General features: G+C 40.7%; 2 protein-coding genes across 8 annotated transcripts; one reads left to right on the forward strand and one right to left on the reverse strand.

Moving 5' to 3' along the window:
- The first annotated feature begins 1,571 nt into the window (after positions 1-1,571).
- Positions 1,572-14,876, forward strand: Srsf10 (serine and arginine rich splicing factor 10). Of its 6 annotated transcripts, XM_015994565.3 has the most exons (7): positions 1,575-1,768; positions 3,903-4,007; positions 7,381-7,484; positions 8,693-8,855; positions 9,189-9,242; positions 9,374-9,475; positions 12,805-13,064. In XM_015994565.3, exons 1-7 carry the CDS (start codon positions 1,704-1,706, stop codon positions 12,863-12,865), a joined length of 654 nt encoding a protein of 217 aa, XP_015850051.1. In that variant the 5' UTR covers positions 1,575-1,703; the 3' UTR covers positions 12,866-13,064. The 6 variants fall into 6 exon arrangements, with proteins under 6 accessions (XP_006975740.1, XP_006975742.1, XP_042128026.1 ...); XM_006975678.4 differs by lacking the exon at positions 12,805-13,064 and having other exon boundaries at positions 1,572-1,768; positions 9,192-9,242; positions 9,374-11,510; XM_006975680.4 differs by lacking the exon at positions 9,374-9,475 and having other exon boundaries at positions 1,573-1,768; positions 9,192-9,242; positions 12,805-14,876.
- A 1,682-nt stretch (positions 14,877-16,558) lies between these two features.
- On the reverse strand, positions 16,559-19,769 carry Pnrc2 (proline rich nuclear receptor coactivator 2). Of its 2 annotated transcripts, XR_013049396.1 has the most exons (3): positions 19,629-19,769; positions 18,823-19,027; positions 16,559-18,455 (listed from the first exon to the last, which is right to left on the reverse strand). XR_013049396.1 is itself a non-coding variant. In XM_076565400.1 (2 exons), exon 2 carries the CDS (start codon positions 18,435-18,437, stop codon positions 18,018-18,020), a length of 420 nt encoding a protein of 139 aa, XP_076421515.1. In that variant the 5' UTR covers positions 18,438-18,455; positions 18,823-18,961; the 3' UTR covers positions 16,785-18,017. The 2 variants fall into 2 exon arrangements, 1 of the variants encoding a protein (XP_076421515.1); XM_076565400.1 differs by lacking the exon at positions 19,629-19,769 and having other exon boundaries at positions 16,785-18,455; positions 18,823-18,961.
- Between the last annotated feature and the right edge of the window lie 1,479 nt (positions 19,770-21,248).

A 21,248-nucleotide genomic window follows, 5' to 3' on the forward strand; every position in this document is an offset into this window, starting at 1 on the left:
CGCCTTTCCTGGAACTCACTTGGTAGCCCAGGCTGGCCTCAAACTCACAGAGATCCGCCTGGCTCTGCCTCCCCAGTGCTGGGATTAAAGGTGTGCGCCACCACTGCCCTTTTTTTTTTTTTTTTTTAAATGCTGAATGCGGTTTATTGAAGGAGGGACGAGGTCTTAAATACAGGCTTACAGCACAATGAGAGAACCCTGGAGGGCAGAAGTTTACAATCTTGCATCTAAGCTGTTAACGCCCAATATGCAGGATACACAGACAAGGAACTTCCCTTAAGCATTCAGGGGGAGGCCGCTGAGACAGTTTCTTACTATGTAACCCAGGTTGGCCTTGAATTCTCCAACTCACTGATCCTCCTGTCATGGCCTCCTGAGTACCAGGATCACAGGTTTGTACCACCAAAGCCCGTTGTAGTTTAGGAGTGTTTGTGTGTGGTGTATGTGCACATGACAGCTGGTACCCCTGGAGAGCAGAAGAGGACATTAGATTCCCTGGAGCTGGAGTCACAGGCAATTGTGACCCACCCAGTATGAGTCCTGAGGACCAATCTGCTTAACCACCAAATCATCTCTCCAGCCTATTTGTGGCCCTTAATGTATTTTCTAGACTAAAGCAGCTCAGTAGAAGTGTTCATATAGTTCGTGCAAGCTCCTGCATCCATTTTCCAGCAGAATCACAGAGAGAGGAGAGACAGACCTAAGGATTTACTTAACCAGCCTATCCCACGATGAGAATTCAAAATTAAAGGCGGATGACAGAGCAGAGCGAGGGGGATAATGACAGGGTGTCAGTCACTCTTTAAGGTGCAGGTCTGTGGTAGACTTGGCTAGCGCATGCAAGATCCTAGACTGGATCCCCAGAAAACAACAAAAGAAAGTAAAGAAAGAACACCTCGCCGAGGCTTTCATAAAATTGGCATGGAAAGAGAACCTTTCCCATATAGGTACTTTGCATAGTCCGCACGACATGAGAACAAACACAGCACAAGGGCAGCAGAGATTTGATCCAGTTCTCATCGGGAGGGAAGTGCGTGCACAGGTGACCGGGTGTGGGGCAACGGCAGTCCCAGGAAAGCAGAGAGTGCATGCACGCCGTGCAGAGAGCTCTGGAGCCACAGGCCTCGCTTTCTGCACATCTCCCTTCCCAAACCAAGCCCTGCAAAGAAGATGTAAGCTCCTGTCAGGGATCTGATTAAAAAAACCCGAGGCACAATTCGGACCGGAAGATTTCAGAGCTGTCTCCCCGGGTTCTGAGGCTTAAACACCCAGCCGCTGTAGTTGAAAACATGCGCTTGCTAATAGGAGAAGGGGAGCCGGAGCCGCAAGGCAGAAAAGGGCGGGAAAATGAAGCGCTAAAGAAAGAAAGAACGGGCCGGAGGGGAGGGGCGGAACCCGCGCCTGGAGCCAATGAACAGGGCCGAGGCTGCGGCGCGTGCGCCGGGCCGCCGCGTGCGCAGGCGCGCGCCCCCGAGATCTCGCGGGAGAGAGCCGTTGTCCGTGCCGGTGCGGCTGCGGGGAGGCGGGTGGGAGGGGCGGGGAGGAGAGTGGAGGCGGGAGCGAAGTCTCGCGAGAAGAGGCCGTTGCCGTAGCGGAGCCCTCTGGCTCTGGGAGAGCGTGTGAGTGGCTGTGAGCCGCCGCCGGAGCCGCGGACGGTTTGCCGAGCCCGTTAGTGCCGCCGGCCCAGACTCCCCGCCGCCGTCATGTCCCGCTACCTGCGCCCCCCCAACACGTCTCTGTTCGTCAGGAACGTGGCCGACGACACCAGGTGAGAGCACCGGAGCAGCCACTGCGCGGGGGAGGCCGCGGGCGCACGGCGGGCGAGCGGCGAGCGGCGGCGCGGGGGAGGGGCGGGGCGAAGATGGCGGGGCCCGCGCGGGGACTAGGCCTCGCCGCCGGCCTCCGCCGGCCTGCGGGAGCGAGGGCGGGGCCCCGGGCCGGGCCGGGCCAGATCGCCGCCGGGCATGTGGGCCGGGCACTCGGGCCCCTCCGTCCCCGCGTGCTCCGGGCTCACCCAGGCTGGCGGGCCGGACGTCTCTGTGCCTCGTCGATCCCGCGTCCACGTTCCATGGGGTGCACGCCCCCTCGCCTTGAAAGGGATTTTTGTTGTTGGAAGAGAAAAGGTGGCCAGGCGGGGCGGCCCCGGCCTGTGATCCCATCACTCGGGGCGGCCGAGGCGGGAGGATTGGCGCCAGTTCGAGGTCAGCTCGGGCTACGAAGTGAGCCCCTGTCTCCCAAGTCAGGAAACAGAAAAGATGCTAGTGGAATAACGGGGAGGGGGAGGGGGGTTGTGGCTCTTTCCCCCAGCTGTACGGGTGTTGGTTGATGGGTCAGAGATAATCGGGGAGAGGGGGAATTGTTGAGATTTGAGAAATTGCAGTTTTCCGGCTAAATGGAGTATTCCCTCCTGTGTCGCGGAAATCGCTTGGAAAACGGAGTGTTGAAGAAATCTCTCCCGTTAGGACCTTCATAGTTGACTTAGATGCACTGAGGCGGTACTTAATTAAGTAGACCCTGTCGTCGGGCGTAGTCCCAGCACTCCGAAGACTAGGAGTTCGAGGCCAGCCTGGTAAAGGCTTTGTTTTCAGCTATTCCCTTGCTTTGAATTGCCCTTGGAATTTTTTTTGGGAGAAATGTTTATCACATGATGTTTCTCATGCTTCGTGTTTGTAAATAATCTCCAAAGAAAAACTTGAGTTTTTTGTTAGTGTTGGTGGGGTTTTATTTCCTCTTGTCATTACGCATAAAACAAGAGTGGTTTATTAACGGCCATAAAAATCTCCCGTTTGTCATTTTAGCACTTAAGGGTTTGGATACTGTGGTTTTATTATGTCACGTTTTTGTTGGCCGACCTGTTGAACAATTGTAGGGTAAAATGGGTATGATGGCCCAAGCCTGTAATTCCAGCACTTACTTGAGAGGCAGCGTTACGATTGCCTTGAGTTCAAAGTCAACTTGGTCTAGAAGGAGGCCCTTCCTTAAAAGAGGAAAGTATTTTTCAGGACAGGGTATCTTTTATAGACCAGGCTGGTCTAGAATTTCAGAGATCCGCCTGCCTCTACCTCCCGAGCGCTGGGATTTAAAGGCGTGCACCACCGCCCCACCTTGGTGATTGTTTTTAAAAACAGAAGACATGCCTTTTATGAACTGTGAAGACTGGACTTTTAGAATTGTAATTATTTACTGACATGTAAAATAGTAATAGGCTTATAAGCACCACCACTCCCCATTCTCTTCCTGGAGACAGGGTTTCAGAGACGGGCTATGATTTGTCTTTGAACTTTTTATCCTGCCTTATCCATCTCCATCCTTGGGTACTGACAAAAGATACCATGCCCAGAACCACAGAGTGCTTTCTCTCCACATCCCCTTTTTCAGCTCAGACTGTAGCCCAGGCTGCCCCTGATCTCGTAACAGTCTTCCTACCTCAGCTTTTCCAGTTCTTGGGTTACAGGTGAGCTGCCACACTTGGGTTTTTTGTCGATTGTTTGGTTTGTTTATGTGACAGGATCTCACTATGTAGCCCTCGTTTACCTGGAACTCACAGATTCCCCCTGCCTCTTCCTTCACAGTGCTGGAGTTAAAATAGAAAGGTGGGCTACCTATTGTATGGTGTAGGGGAGGGCTTGTTTGTCTTTGAATTTTTCGAGACAGTTTCTTCTGTAAATTGAGGCCCTCAATTCAGATCCACCTGCCTCTGCCCCCAATTCCTGAGATTAGCCTGGGCCACCTTTGAAATTCAGGAGGCTTGTTTGTTTTAGGTTGGCCAAGACAAGACAGGGATATAGGATCCATGGGCTATACTAATATCAACCACAATCCTTACACTCCTTAAGATAATATTGAAATGTAATTGCAAGAACATGGACATAAAAAGTTTGAGTTTTTTCATGATGTTTTAGGTCGGAAGATTTACGTCGGGAATTTGGTCGTTATGGTCCAATAGTAGATGTTTATGTTCCACTTGACTTCTACACTCGACGGCCAAGAGGATTTGCATATGTTCAATATCCTTTCTTCAGATGGATGATTAGTGAGGGGTGTTGAAGTTTGAAATTCAAGTTTTTATGTAAGTGGTAACATCTAAAAAATAGTCTGTTTTTGTTCTCTAATGTCTTATGTCTTCAAATCTTTTAAAATTCTGATTCATTGCTCTATTAAAGTTAATCCAAAAATAAACATTTAAATTCCCATCCATGCTGCTGAAACTCAAATCAGTGATTATAATATGTGATTTAAATTTGAATACTTTGGTTGCTACCACCTTTGATATAAGTCAAATTAAAAGTTAATGTGTTCTTGTGCTTAGCAATTAAAGTTTAGTAATCTTGTTTGTTATTTTGAATCACTTGATCAAAAACAAATTGTATAACAATGAGGTAAACTTCTTTAATATTGTCCCCTAATTTGCTGTCCTCTGTTGTTACCTCAGAATGTAAAGCTGTACAGTTATGGCGACCCCAAAGAGAAAGCATGAAAGAACTTTAGAGTAGAGTTCAACACTTAAGGCAAGTAGACAAGCCAAAGACCTCTTAAGGATCAGGCTTGAAGAGAAGGGAGAGTTTGGGAAAAGAAAAAATAAAGAAAAGCTGGAAGAAGGACAAGCCTAATGGGAGACAAAGCCTCGCTTTATCCACAAAGGGGGAAAAGGTTGTTTTTCAAAGTTAAAGATAAAGCCATCTGTCATATTTGACCAAGCATCTCATGACAAGTCCTTCTGACAAGCACTAAAAGAGTTAAAGGTCAAGATGAAGTTGAATGATGGCCAAGATTAAAGGAGTCATACCTGATGTATCCTACAGAATTACTACTTTCCTTTTTTTTTTTTTTTTTTTTTATGTTTTGCAAGCAGTTAATTTTCATAATTATGCTGGTTTGGTCTAGTGACAAAACCTGTAACTTGAATTTGTGTGGGCCTTTGATATTGTGATTGTGGTCTTGTATGAGTGTATTTTCTCCTACCTTACCAAGTTAAAGTACAACAAAATACAACATTGTTATGATTAAATTCAGCATAATTGGGTTTTAGACAGGTCGTCAGAGGCTCTTTGGAATAGCATGGGGTACTTAAACCCAGCCACAGAGCCCTACATGAAGGGGAGAGACAGGTGCATGCACTGGGGACTACTTAGAAATGAGCTGGAATGTTCTAGGCTATAGCCACTACAAATATGTAGAGATAGTTTCCTTTTGGTTTGTTTTTGTTTTTGTTTTTTAAGTAGCTTCTGGTTCTTAGAATCCTGCTGGCCCTGCATAGCTTAGCATATGCAGTAGATCAGTTAGCCCTGAATGGATTGCAAAGGGCCTTCTTAATGGTATGGGTCCTAATCAGGATATATGGCAAATGATCCTTGTCTTAAAGTTTCAGGTGATCTTATTTCTGACCTTCTGTAAGGTCATTTCCCTGCCTAAAATAGAGGGGGGCAGGGATGGAGGGTGAGGCTGTGAATTCAAAGCCAGGAAACTTTCTTGTTGCTTAAATTCAGTTTTTTGAAACTCTGACCTTGTAAATTTCTAGTGAAACTCAGAGGGAAAAGCCAAAAGCTGCTCATGTGGAGCCAGTGGTCAGGAGAACCTTGTGGGTAGTTATTAAACTTAAAGGATAATGCCTGTGTCTGGCTTCATTAAATACATTGATCCAATCTGGTTTATAATGTTGATGGGGGTTTATGTGGTTTGAGGTAGCCTGGGGACAATATCTCAGCACTGGTTTACCTCGAGTATGTTCTTGATTGATAGTAATGGGTAGTTATTCAGGGAATCCGGAGTAGGGTGATGAGTTAGTTTCATTTTGGGAACATAAATATTTGTTGATGGGCAATATAGCGATACCTGGCTATCTCTACTGCTGCTGTATCTTTCGTGTGCCTCTTCTCAGTTAGTCTTCTCTTACCCTTCATTTAAGAGATAGGTAAATTAAAGAACCTTGCCCTCTAGGCTAAGATTCTGTTTTTAAGGCTAGCACCCAAGAATGCTTTGCCGTATTCATAATCTTTGTAGCTCTTGATGTAAATAATTTAAAACTATACTCTGTCTCTTGATAACAAAGTAATATACCTATTAAGTGAACTAATTCCTGTTAGTTTAGCACCTAAGTGCAGTTAACCTTGAGGAATGCTTATTTACAGCATTCAGGGTTCTAAACTATCAGCCTTTTGATAAAAGTTGAAAACACGATTATTTGAGACTTTGGAAAACCACTCCTGTTTCTCCTACTCATAATGGGCTCAGGAAGAGAACTTGAGGCCTATGGCCCTTAGTTACTTTCGTAACAAAAAGTGGAAATCTAGTGATGGGCTGAAGTAGACTGTATTTTACCTGTGGAGTAAATACATAAGTCTTGAAATGAATGTGTCACTTGTGGGTATTTTCTTAATTGGTGCTCCAAACCTGCACTTAGGATGTTTCAAGAAATAGCACTGGATGTGCTTAGAATGCAATTTTTAGGATATAGTGAAAATCTATTCCAAAAGTCACCCCTTTTTCTCTGGTAGGGTCTTTTGTGTACTTAGCTCCCATTAGAATGGTGCTTTTTTAAAAAGATGTTTGGACAAAATAACTCAACCTAAAGGTTCTCAGAGTACTATTGCTGACAGAGAGGCAGCTCGTTTGAAAATTGGATGCCAACAGCTTTTCTACTTAGTGCTGATAATACTGCCATGATTCTTAAGTGGGAACCAGTCTGAAATGCTTTCTGCAGGAAGCTGTGGATTTAGTGTCATAGTTAGGCTTTTTCAGTCCAGGAGTCCTTGTGCCACTTAACAGTGTGCTTTTACAGTCTGCATGGATGGAATATGCATTTGGCATAGTGATTGAGTGTATTGTTTGACAATGACTAGTATGCCTGTCTCTGTGCAGTGCAGGGAACACAACTACATGAAATAATAAATAGTATTGCCTGTATCTGAAAAAAATTCTTTCATCTCTTGTAAAAGCATGCTCTGCTTGCTTGCTTGCTTGCTTGCCTGAGAACTGACATCTTTTTTATTTGACATAAATATGAAAACAGTATTTTGGATTTTTTTTTTATAAAAAAATTTCGGTATCCAACTGAATTGACTGGCTTCTTTTTATATTTTGTCTTACAAAGTTAATTCTTAGAACATGGGGACTTTTTTTTATAGTGTACCTTGGTAGTTCAGGTATAGCAGTTTGTATTACAACATGTATTTACATGTGTTTTTTTTTAAAGTGTATACTTTTTACAACATAAGGTATAATTGCAACTGCTTTTATGCTGTAGTATTAATGGCTGAGTCAACCAAATAGTTAAGTAGGGTCTGGATGAACAATATTGGGCGATTGTGAGTTGTTTCAGACTTTGCAAACCCCTCATTATCAAAGTTTACAAAACTTCTCAAGCCCCTTAACATTTAGCACATTTGAGGATGTTCGTGATGCTGAAGATGCTTTACATAATTTGGACAGAAAATGGATTTGTGGGCGTCAAATTGAAATACAGTTCGCACAAGGGGATCGCAAGAGTAAGTACCCTTGTACATGTACAGTATGTTGCTTTTTAGACTTAAGTTTTTTTCCTCAAGTCGTCTCTCTTAACTTAAAATTAATTGGGTAGTTGTGTGGGTGCATCACTGGAAATGAATTCATAGGATTAAACTTGGGAAGGCTATCTACATTAAATAAGTGTTTGCTCCTTTCGGCTTTTCTGTGTGTTGACTCTCAACTGCATGAGTATATACTGCTGCATTTTAGTGCTACATGTTCTTTATAGGGCAAATCTTGAATTTCAGATACTCTTGTGGTATCAGTTCCTCTAGTCAGAAGTAATTAACATGTTAGCAAACTAATTGTGAGAAGACATTGAGAAAAGCCTATGATTTTTTTGGTTTGGTTTTTTTTTTTTTTTTACATTTTATAAAATTCTTTAACAAATAATTCACATAGTACACAATTTGCCTGTTTGCACGATTTGATAGATTTTAGTCCAGCATCCTCATAGGCCCATGACACCATCACCACTTTCTATTTTAGAACATCGCTGTCTTCAATTTCATACATACATACATATATATAACGTATGGTGATTACATTTCACCTTTTTTTTTTAATGAACATCATATTTGCAAGCCAATGATTCATTAGTGCTGGTTTTTTAAACATTGAGCAATCTTGATAAACATTTTAAAGGTAAACAAAGGTTAATGTTCAAGTTCTAGTTATGCCTCTCATACCAAAACAGAGGCATATCTTGAATTATGAAATACATTATTTACTTCCTTAGTGTAGGAGAAAGAATGAGCCGGGTATAGTGACATACACCTTTAATTGCAGCACTCGGGGGCAAGGACAGACATATCTCCAGTCTGGGACCACCCTGTCTTCAGAGTGAGTTCCAGGCCAGCCAGGCCTATATAATAAGATTTTTGTCTCAAAAACAGGGCTAGAGAGATGGTTCTGTTAAGAACACTGACTGTTCTTTCAGAGGATCCGGGTTTGACTTCTAGGATCCACATAGTGCTGCTAGCAACCCCTCTATAACTCCAGTTCCAGAGGAATCGTGCCAGACCCTCTTCTGGACTCTGGGCAAAGACATACATTCAGGCACATCACCCCTACACATAAAATTAAAACCTTTAAGGGAAAACAGTAATTCAGGAGTGTTATCCTACAGTATGAGGGTTTAGATGCTATGATTTTAATGTTTCTAAGTGTTTCTATTCTGTTCCCCTAGCACCAAATCAAATGAAAGCCAAGGAAGGGAGGAATGTATACAGCTCTTCACGATATGATGATTATGATCGATATAGACGTTCTCGAAGCCGAAGTTATGAAAGGAGGAGATCAAGGAGTCGCTCTTTTGATTACAACTATAGGAGATCTTACAGTCCTAGAAAGTAAGTGTGGGACACAACAATCATCTGCTGTTGTTTTAATGTTTGTAGCCAACTACAATGACGTTTACCTTTAATCCCAGCTTCTCAGAAGACTGAGATGGGAGTACCACACAAGCCCAGGAGTTCTGGGCTCACTTAATAAAATATTGTAAGGACCTGTCTTAAAAGTAAAGAGATTTGTTAACATGTAAAAAAAAAAAAAACATTGTTTTTCCTTTTTATTTGTGTGTGTTGAATGCTTCATTAAGTCTAAAGGTGTTTTTGGTGCTTTATTTAAGAATTAAGACTATAAATAGACATTTGTCACTTTGCTTTTTCTGATATGCTTTTTAGCAGTAGACCGACTGGAAGACCACGGCGTAGCCGAAGCCATTCCGACAATGATAGGTAAATAATTTTGCTTTGAAAAAGACTTGTGTTTTTCAATTTCAGAGTGAACTTTTGCTCTAAAAGTAACAAATTTGATTAATATAGAATCTAATTTTTACTCTAATTGTATCTCTCCTCTGTTTTGAAAGATTCAAACACCGAAATCGATCTTTTTCAAGATCTAAATCCAATTCAAGATCACGGTCCAAGTCCCAGCCCAAGAAAGAAATGAAGGCTAAATCACGTTCTAGGTCTGCATCTCACACCAAAACTAGAGGCACCTCTAAAACAGATTCCAAAACACATTATAAGTCTGGCTCAAGATATGAAAAGGAATCAAGGAAAAAAGAACCACCTAGATCCAAATCTCAGTCAAGATCACAGTCTAGGTCTAGGTCAAAATCTAGATCAAGGTCTTGGACTAGTCCCAAGTCCAGTGGCCACTGATAGTATAAATCATGATACTTTCTAGGCATGTATCATTCATTTACTCATAGTTTGGTATACTTAAATTATCAGGAATACAATGTTGCAATGATGCGTTTTAAAAAAAATAAAATAAAAAACACTTGTTAGTTTTCCCTGTACCGGGCAATGGTTATAATTAAAATGATATGCTGTTGAGAAGCCACTCTTAAGAGTCCAGTTTGTTTAATGTTATGGGCAGCTACCAATTTGTGGTGTCTCTGTATATTTTTGTAAAGATTCTCATTTTTTATGCTTGAAGTATTTGGTGAAAAGATGTTGGTTGGCCATAATTTGCAACATTGTCTTATTAAAAATAAATTTTCATATCCATATTTGGTAGAACTGTTAACCTAGAAATGTAGCTTGCTAATTAAGATAGAATGATACAAGAGTGAAGTTGTAGCCACATTACAACACTGACTGCTCAGACACATTTAGGTTCAGGGTGGACCTTTATGTCTTGTCACAATGTCTAAGCCCATGGTGATTATTTATGATGCAATGTGGAATAGGGGTTTTTTGTTTGTTTGTTTTTTGGTTTTGTTTTTTGTTAACTCCACTGTCTTGGGAATGATGCCAACTAGGTTAAATAGTATTTTCAGGGAGATTGAACTTTTCACTGAAACATGGAGCCTTCACTGCTTTCCCCCTATCCCCCCGCTGGTTTCTGAAATTTGAAACAAAAACTTAAAAAAAAAAAAATCCTCCTTAAGTTTTGAGTATGTCAATGATGGTGGAAATCATTTTCAGGGGAAAAGACTGTTCCTAGCATAGTTCTCTAAAATTTAACTATTGTTGATCATTGTTATTTTGGGTTTTTTGTTTTGTTTTGTTTTGTTTTTTTCTGTTAGGAGCGAGTAAACTGTTTGAAAGTACATTTTGTTTGTTTATGAGCATAATATAAAACAGTGAATTTTGATGCTTACAGCACTTGGTCTGTGCGTTTGTATCCGAGTCTGCCTGCCCTCTTCATGAGGGAGGGTGCTCTTTACACCTCAGTTTATTAATGTAGGCAAGTTGAAAAGGTGACACTCCCAGGTGATTTCTGTGGTGCCGTGAATTTTTGGAAATAGTTGAGTTTCAAGTAAAAGCCACATCACTTAGTTTTTGAGTCATGTAGGACATGACTAAAGTAAGGAGGTGATACCCTTAAATATTTATAATTTCTAATATTTCTCTTCAAGATCTTTAGGAGGCAATAAAGTGACTTGAAATGTCCAGTGTCATTTCAGAATAAAAAGCAAGCATCTTTAAAAATCTCAAACTGCTTGCTTACAGAAGTGAGTGGAGATATTGTGGGGGGAACGATCCTTTTAGAGGATTACCTTCTTTTTCCTTTCAATTTTGATTTTAGAAATATAGGCCTTGCTTGTAGAGAACAAAAGATGGTTTTTAAGAACTGTTTGTGGACTGTGTTTGGAGGATTAATTCTAGAATCTTTGTATATTTAATAGTATTTCTAACTTTTGTTTCTTTACTGTTTGCAGTTAATGTTCTTGTTCTGCTATGCAATCATTTATATGCACGTTTCTTTAATTTTTTTAGATTTTCCTGGATGTATAGTTTAAACAACAAAAAGTCTATTTAAAACTGTAGCAGTAGTTTGCAGTTCTAGCACAGAGGAAAGTTGTGGGGTTAAACTTTGTATTTTCTTTCTTATAGAAGCTTCTAAAAAGGTATTTTTATATGTTCTTTTTAACAAATATTGTGTACAACCTTTAAAACATCAATGTTTGGATCAAAACGAGACCCAGCTTATTTTCTGCTTGCTGTAAATTAAGCAAACATGCTATAATAAAAACAAAATGAAGGAAATAATGATTAACTGGAATTATTATAGTACTGAATGAGTCTAAAATAATGGAAATAATCCTTTGTAGATTTAGGAATATTTTAATCAGTGTTGACATTAGGCACAACTAACCTGCTCTGGGGATGATAGAACTTTGTCAGAAATCTACATCTTTTACATAGTATTTAAGAATTCCTTATGTCAAAGTCATTTCATGATTGTTCATTAAGCCTCTTGGGTTAAATAATATGAGAGGTTATTTAGTAGTGTTGATAGACATTAAAATGAAAATTTGAACAAGCTAACTATAAATTTATACTTTCATTATTACAAAGTATCAGTTCTGCTCTTTCCCCTTCCTACTAAACAAGACATGTTGGGTTTTATGTTTATGACATGATTTTAAATTCTTTTTCATTGAATGTTAGTGAGGATTTAAATGATGACCACTTTGGGGAGGTGGTTTTGGGTATTTTTGTGGATTGAATTCTACCTATTTTGCAGTAACAATTACAGCTGGTGATTTATTATTTATGTTGTGCCAGACATTTAAGAAACTTGATTGATTTGTTCACTCTTCACAAAACCCTTTAAGGAAGATATTTCCCCCATCTCAGGAAACGAAGGCACAAATTAAAAGCTGTAAATAGCAGAGCCAAGATTTGAGCCCAGATTTGGTCCTTAAATTTTTTAAAAAACAGTAGATGAAGAGGTACAGCAATAAAATTGTGCTCAGTCTCTATAGAACAAGAAGGCCTGATGTTGGTTTGTTTTTGTTAATTTATTTTTGCACTCAGACTGTTTAACTTGAGAAGCTTACACATTGTTTATGAAATGGTGTACCCAACAGCTTCACAGGGACTCTGTACAGTTGCACTCACAGTAGGATCCTGTTGAGACCTGGTGAGGATTTTCCGTTTTGAGCTAAATATGAATCCTGTTGTTAACTTTCACAGTTGATGAGAACCTCCTGTGTGTCTAGCACTGGGCTCTATTGAATAGGATGGTTGTGTCAAGACTCAAGTGAAGGCTAGCACTTAGCCTTTCTTTTTACTTAAGATCTCTGATTTTTTAATTTTTTAAACCTAGTAAGCAAGAAGAAAAGTGAGATAATGAATGCTTCAGTGAGAAAGGACAGGTGCTACATAGAGTTTGAGATATTAAGTTACAACCTAGGGAAAAGACCTGGGAACTACTGTACTATACTCTTGAAAATTTGGCCCAGTAAGCTGCTACATCCAGTTCAACTAACAAATCCTGTATACCACAGAGAAGAATAAAGAGAAAACCAAACTGACAAACATCCTTCTTTTATTTAAGACCAAACTGCAGCTGGAATACCCAGTACAGTTCTGCTTACTACACTTCAAGAAAGATCTGAAAGCGGAAAAAAGAACCAAAGAAGGGCAGTTCAAGCGACCAAAGGGTGGGTGGAAGGTGCTGCAGTATGAATACTGTACGAATATTTTGACTCTGGTCTGAAAAGATAAAAGAATTATCGAAAACTACATGGAATAATTGAAGTCCCTTCAAGTTTGAAAGTAAGCATTTTAGGACAAATAAAAGGAAATTCAACTTTGTACTTGTGGAAACTAATCCCTAAATATGAACAGGTATATTGACTCATGGGTGGCAGATCCATGATAAGTTATTGGAAACTAGGATGTCTGAATATCAAGGAAGACAGCCATAGTCTCTAACAGTGCCTCTCTTGGTCTGTCTCAAACTAAATTGGATGGTAAAGGTATGGTCCAATATAAAGTTTTTCTTGATTATCTCTTAAAAGTCAGTTCCACTTTCGCCAGTGTTGGCAGGTCTTGCCTTTGTTTATTCCAGTGCCAGTATTTTCTGCTTAACTGTTTGTTTTGTTGGCATCTGAATTTATTTACTTGTATACCATGTGCAGTTTACATCTAACCACTCCTTCCCAGGTTAATTCCACTTATACTTGACATCCAACCATGAGGGCCCATCTCTTTCTCACCTCTTGCCTAGACAGTATGTTCAACAGACATTTATTGAATGAAACCTTACTGTGGGCAAAACATACTGGATAATTGGAAAATAGTTACTTAGTAAGTACCTACTGAGCACAATCTAGTGAATCATTACAGTATGGCCACATTTTGAGGTGTATTGTGATATTTCATACCATTCATATACTAATATAATTACAAAACAATACACTATCAAAGATAAGTAATTTTATGGTTGTCTGCCATTTAAAATTATCTAGTATTTATATCCCATGACTACAAATAATGAAGAAAACCTATGATAAGCAGATTTATTGTGCAGTGATTAATATACTAGACTAATTACTAAATTGTTAACTTCTGGCTCAGACAAACAAATAGATAATCCCAAAAATAACAAACATTTAACTTTGCATTAAAACAGACCCTGGGTGCTATAATTAGATTATTTTGAGGCAGACAGCTGTTACCACAAATGGACTTAGTATATTCTGTATTGGAAAAAAAAAAAAATGTTTACCAGGTTAGACTTTTTAGTGATCTACTTGTACATTTTATAGGGGACATATTCTGTGTATAGTTAATAACTTTATAGTGTCGCAAAATGTTTTAGATTCCTTGGTTCCTTGTTAGGATATTAACTTGTTTATCATAACATTGATTCCATCACATTTGAATTTTTGTTGTATTTTTGCCACATATTTAAAACAATGTCAAAATTTGAAATCTGGAAACAGTGTAAAGCCTTTATAACAATTTATAAAATGTAGTAGGATTACACATAAATGAAGGGAGGTAAAAATGAAGGTTATTTTATCTGTGTTAAAAACAGACTTTTTTCAGCCTGCCCAAACTTAAAAAGGCAGCAGGTACCAGGTGAGAATTTTAAATTTTGGCTTCATTTTTGTTGCTGTTTTTATTTTGAATCAAGTTGGAAATGCTTTTATAGTTTTATTTTCAAGGACACAATAAAAACTGATAAAAACTGAATTTAGCATTTATTTCAAGATTACAAATGACTAAATGTGTTTTATACCATTACGAAATCATTAGCATTGGATTGGTTTTAAAGATAGAGGTTCTGTGTATTTAACAGTTATCTGTGCAGTTCATGGGTGTTTTGTTCTCTACTCCCCCTCTACATTTCCTTTCAGATTGAGCTTAAGGGAAGAGAGAAATTGTGTGTTCTCGTGAGGATTTTGTTTTGTTTGTTAATTGTACTATTTGAGTTTTAGGAGTTTCATTTGCGGGAATATAACCTTGTTCATTTATAAGTACAGTAACAATACTTGACAGCTCTTAAGTTTTAAGTGTGGTAAAATAGAAAAGGCCCCTGTGGTTTGGGTAGCTGTGAATTGTTTTAGTCTGTCTACTGTGGTTTCCATGTATATTAAAGGCTGTCAATATTACTAAGCACTTGCTGTGCCAAGTTGTATGTTTTCCAGATATTCCTGCTTAACCTTAAATCACTTGTTTTCTGTGGGATGCCCACCATGTGGACAGGAACTTTTGCATACATACATTCATTTCTTACTACCTTCTAACTTTACTAGATAAAAAGTGGATTAAGTGTATTCCAAGATTTATAGGCTGTTTGGAGCTTGGGTGTTCCAAGCTGGCTTTTTCCAAACTTCAGTTTGAGTCTGTGTTGTGCTTTTTTTTTTTTTTTTTTTTAAAGCCATGTTCCTTTTTATAAAAGACTGGGATTAAAAACTGTTACTTGAGCAATAGCCAGGAATCAGGATCATCAAAGCCTTTAGGTGTCCCAGAAAAGAAATGTTCTCAATTTTCAGTGATGGCCTGATAGGTGAATTAAACAACTTGGTCTTCAATGACTCTTTTCTCTTAGATGTTTTCCTCTGTCTCTTCCTCCAACAGTGTTGATTATTAATGTTTGTATATTTGTAAAGCTGGTCCACCAATCACCCTGTGTTAAAAGTGGAGGGTTTTTTTGTGAAGTGGGGGTGGGGGGGATAAAAAAGTTGAGGCATGTAAACTTTCATTAGTAATAGTAGTTTGTAAAGAAGTAAAAGAAAGGCCTTTGTAATCCAGGTTTTTTTTTCAGATCACATTTCTTTGAATGCTGGAGAGTAAAATAAACTGGTCTAGGTGCTCTAAAATCTTGGTTTTTCTGTAGACTTTGTTGTACCTTGCAGGTATGACTACCCCAGTAGACAGTTTTGTTTCTGAGGTTTAAAGGTATATACTTTTAGTCATTGCCCATGAAAATGTGAAAAAAGTGGTGTAGGCCTTTAATCCCAGCACTCCTGAGACAGAGCCAGGTGGATTTCTGAGTTCCAGGCCAGCCTGGGCTACAGAGCAAGTTCCAGGAAACGCACAAAGATACACACACACAACCAGAAACAAAGGGGGGGTGTGAAGCTGTCAAATTTAGAACCATTTGAAAAACATAATTTTGTACTTAATAGATTTAAAGTAAGGTTGTTGTCATGGAGACCATAAGATACTCTGCCACCAAAATACAAGAAAGCTTATACCGAGTGTGGCTATCAGACTTCATGAGCACTTTTTTTATTTGTTGGTGTTTCTGCCTCCTTAGTGATGGGTTTATGGATATACTTTATTAGTAATCTTTCTAAGAAATGAAGTGTTTATTGAATCAGTTTATAAAATGGCTTAAGCATTTCAATCCCAAACTAGAAATCTAGTTATATTGCTGCATTCTAACATACATCAAAAACAAATGTATAGGCAGAGGTTCAAAAAAGATTTTGACATTAGCTTTGTTCACAGGTTACACTAGGACATCAAATGTTAATCCAAACTTCCCTCCATATACTTTCTGAAGTTTGCATGAGAAAGTATGGCCTTCTTGTGGGATTGCTAACTAGTTTAAAGCACTCTGGCTTAGGAAATCCATCCGCCAGAAAACAAATAGGCTATTGCTGTTTGTTTGAGACAAGGTCTCAATGTAACCCTTGCTGTCCTAGAGCCTCAAACTCTAATCCAGCTGCCTCTGCCTACACACTCTTAAGGATTTTTGCTAGCTTGAATCCTGTTAATTTTCTGTAAATCGTGAAATGGGGGAAATTTTTATTAAACTGTCTTTAAACTTAACATTTGTAAGGTCACACAAGTTGTTCGTTTTTTTTTTTTTTTGTTTTTGTTTTTGTTTTTTTGCTGTTAGCACTGTAGGACAGGAAGTTGAGTCTAAGCTGGGTGCACACCTTTAATCTCATAGTTCAGAGACCCTGTCTTCAGAAGTAAGGCTCGATTTACAAACAGTAAGCAAAGCAGTAGCCTCACAGGTTAACAGTCATATCCAAGATTAGGCAGCCACAAATCATTTAAATGAAAACGACCTACTGGGAGGGAAAAGTTTTATTTCTGAATTTCATGCTTCAAAATCAGATCATAATTTTATGAACTTGTCCTTTAGGATACTCAATATTTGATTTGGGAGGTATCTGGTCTGAACTTAATTGAGGAAATACAAATTGGCTACTTTGCTTATAAGCACTGAAAAGTAACTTGCTCTTGGGGTTAAACGTGCTAAAGATTACTTTGCATAAATAATCCTGGGTCACACTTAATCAGTTACTTGCAGAATTTGATAAAGCCAAAATGAGTCTTTGGGTTTAAAAAGGTCAGGGAGAGAATCTTATGCTGCATCTTACATTTCTTTTTTAAAACAGGAAACGCAATTGCAGCTTAAAGCCTTTCAATATTAAAACTTAATACAATAAATTGACTTTGTATGGGTCACAATCACATCAATTACATCGATGCACTGGCACTTAAGCACAAGGGCAGTCTTTAAAAACTGGAGACCTTTAAAATTAGGCCATAGTATAAAAAACAGTTCATGGTCTTATATTCAGCAAATTCACACTAAAAATAGGCTCTTTTTGTAGAATAAAGGCCAGAAAAACTTTACATATGTTACAAGCTCATTACATGTATTTACATGGCTCTTTTCTTCCGTATTTAATTTTCACATGCACAACTAACTCCCTGCTTCAAGCAAGCTTTGTAGACATGAGGCCAGATCACCTCAGTAGCTATGGAAGATGCTAGCAAATAAAAATGTTACTTGAGAGCTATTCAGTATTTGTTTTTGGAAAAGATTTGGTGTATAAATGCCAATCCACTGTATTTAAGAAATTTTGGGCTATCTACTTGGCTTCATTCTAGTAAGCTCCAATTGCCCTTTACACATTTACCACTGTACAACTTTTATAAGATGCCCATGATCTTACAGTTTGGGTCCCTAGAACACATAACTGAACTGTGCACCTTGTTTGGAGTCTTTGTATATCTTAGCTAAATGCTTATTATCTGATTTTCTTTCTTTCCTGTTTTCCTGCTAGACAATAAAGCTGATTACTGTTCCCGAAATCTAAGCTTGAATTTAGTTAGCAAAACTACCAAGTATTATTAAACTATCCCTACACTATTACAATATAGTGCACACAGGACATAAATCAAATGTCTGCTTATACTTGTAAACTAGCACTTTTATAAAAATTCCCTAAAGTCAAATCAACTTATGGCTACGTATGAACATCACAGAATTTAAAATTAGTACTTAGGATTTTAAACCTGTACTTTAAGTAGGGTTTTAAGTTGAAATGTCATAATTTCCTTATCTGAAGGGTTCAATGAAACAGGAACCCAGTGGCTTGGTGGCTTGGGGAGAACACTTGGTGATGGCGGTTCGCTAAATTTAGCTCCGGCATAGTTCTGGTTAACTTGAGACTTAAAAAGCAAGCTCGGACTTGATAAGCTAGCATTCCAGTTTGGGTTGTTAGAAAGGCTCTTGTTCTTTCCCCCATTCTGCATGGCCTGCCACGCAGCTGCCGATGGAGCATACCCATGTCCTCTTTCTTTTTTCTTATGAACGATCTTCATCTGGGAATTCTGATCCTTGGTCTTCTGTCTGTTGTGCTGTTGTTGGTTCTTACTAACATTTCTAGATTGAGGGGCTGGAATGTTATACCTCTCTCCACCTCCCATCTTGAGCTTCTTTGTCACCTGTAAGGAAAGAAATGTAAACAAGTAAAATTGCCCATGTCTTTTTTGAAGTTTCCAAAGCTGCAGTTCTAGAAATGTCATTAGACAGGCTTGCCCCACCAGACCATTTATCAAAAATATGAAAAAGCAAGTCCTTAGACAAATACCAGTTGTTTGTGAAGGCTATGGATTCATTCTGTGTATAGCCTAAGAAACACTTGACTTCACCACCGCCCTTGGGGCAGTGTCTTCCCATACCAGACTGGTCTCCAACTTTAAGCAGTTTTGCCCCAACCTTGAGTGCTACGATTACGGGGATCTACCATGGCTATAGTCCTTAGTTTTATTTCTATCATAAAAGATTAGCCTCATTATGATGTGACTATACCTTTCAGTCTGCTGTTCAGATTGCAGGATCTTCACTCCTTGTCCTCTTCCTTGCTGCCAAGCCCAGGATAAGAGATGTTGCTTTCGGCTAGATCCTTTCCTTTGTCTCAATACATAAGTTTTCATGAGCCAATCTGCTGATTTCAGCCTAGGCGCTGAGGCCAACATCGAGTCTCCTCAGCACACAAGTGTGAGAGAAGTCCTAGCTAGAAAAGGAAATAGAATTACTTGAAAATAACTCAAAGTGATCGCTTAAACTTTCTACAGAAGTAAATGGTTGTTGCTACTTCCTCAAAGTAAGGTAGATGTATGAGACCATGAGTTTCTTTGACCTCATAAATGTCAACTTACAACTCCTTGATGTCTCCTAAGTCCTACCCGCCTACTGAGGAAGCCTTTGCTTCCGGGACCACACCAAGAAACTAGGGACCATGAGTTCCACCCGGATTTTCTGCTTCCAACACTTCCACACCAAGGCACTGTTCACAAAACGTACGTGGTGCGTTGGGATGCGTCCACACTCCCGGTCCCGTAACCCTAGCATTTTAAGATGTGCACGCCTCGAAAGAACGGTCATCGAGGTTTCTCACTGCGAAACTAGCAAACACCCTCACAAGGCTGAGAAAGCCTCCGATTTTCTTTGTCACAAGGTCCGTACTCGGCCACCCGAAATGCGAGCCTACGGGCTGGTCGCCCCTGCCCGCGGGCTCAGCTCCCAGGAAGACACGCTGCCCAGCCCCGCTTCCTCCTCAGCCCGGCCCAACAATGGGCTCCGCGGCGGCCAACATGGCCGTCCCCGCCACTCACCGACTTCGAGTTCGGGCGGCGGTGGCGCGACGACTCCCTCTCGATCCCCAAACCTCCCTCCCTTCCCAGGGAGAAACGATGCACGATCAAACACTGTCCACGAGCGAGTCACACCACAGTTCCGTCTTCGACCAACCTTCTCCTGCCTTTACCGACAAAATGGAGGCCGCTGCGAGCGCGGAAGAGGGCCGGCGACTCCGCAGCCAATCAGGACGCAGCAGCGCGTGCCGCGGCCAATGAGACGCCGGCCACCGCCTGTTGCTGGGGCAGGCCGGAGCGAGTGCGGGGAGGCTGTTGTGGTGGTTTGAAATCTGCGGGAGGAGCATGTCGGGAGTAACTGCCCAGGCTCGGGAGCTGCGCCGCGGCTCTCCCGCGGCGGCTGGGGCGGCTGTTCTCCAGTTGGGTGGCTGGTGGCGTAGGCAGTTTTTATGGGCAGAAAATACTCAGTTGCTTCGGTGACCGGGCCCCTGCCCAGCTGCCCTGCAGTCACTCGGCGGCCCCCGAGGCTGCTTGGGTCGCACTCGCCACCCAGAGCCCGGCAGCCCTTCTGCACAGGACCATCTCCACTTCCGAGTGCCCCTCTGATCTAACTTCGCGTTGTCTCTGGACCTGAGACAGTCGCCACCATCAGGGCCTGCTTTTACTAAACAGCGCTGGCTGGTCCCTTACTACATTTTTTGGCCTTGTTTAATAGTGCGAAAAATGAGAGAGAAAAGATAGCACTCAAGGATGACAGCAAGGTTCAGGCAAGAAAGAGGGACATCTTTTGGTTTTTGTTTTGTCTGTTTCGAGACAGGGTTTCTCTCTGTAGCTTTGTGTCTTTCCTGGAACTCACTCTGTAGCCCAGGCTGGCTTCGAACTCACAGAGATCCACCTGCCTCTGCCTCCCAAGTGCTGGGATTAAAGGCCTGTGCCACCACCGCCCGGTTTGTTTTGTTTTTAACAAGAAAAATAGCATGTATCCAAAATCAGGGGTTTTAAAGGTGAACACTAAGTTATATAAGTAATTCTGGGGGTAAATAATCCAAAATCTATCGGTTTGTGCCTGGTGTCTTGGCTCATTCCTGCATGGACTATATAGCAGAACCCTGTCTCAAATTATAATACAGTTGCCCCTCAGAATTTTGCGAACCTGTACATGCACATCATGTGTGCTTACTCTGCAGCCTACCTTATGCTAGATTTTTGCTTATTTCATTTCACCCTTACAGCAATTTTAAAGACAATTTTGATCCCTGTTGTACCGGGGAAGTAACAGATTCAGAAAAATCTCAGTGGTACTACACTTCCAAGCCTGATGCTGCAGCAAGATTCCAGAGCCTGGACTCGTGTGCCCTTAGAGTGTTTGTGTCCTCCCTGTGCCTGAAAGGTGTTTGACCTAGAGGGCACACAGATTTTGTTGCTGACATTGCCAGGAGGTTGGGTAACATGAAGCCGGTGTGTTGCCATCTGGCAAAACCCACTCTCTCCACAAGGTCAGAGTCGGACTGCCCTTGGGGGAGCATGGTTCTACCTTTCATCATCTCTAGCTCAGTCATTAATACCCACCAACAGCCATGAGAGCTCTGAACTGGGGAACATATGTGATAAATAAATAATGCCTCTTCAGGACACCTGATC

This window comes from Peromyscus maniculatus, chromosome 2, assembly GCF_049852395.1.
Source record: "Peromyscus maniculatus bairdii isolate BWxNUB_F1_BW_parent chromosome 2, HU_Pman_BW_mat_3.1, whole genome shotgun sequence".
NCBI classification, from domain to species: Eukaryota; Metazoa; Chordata; class Mammalia; order Rodentia; family Cricetidae; genus Peromyscus; species Peromyscus maniculatus.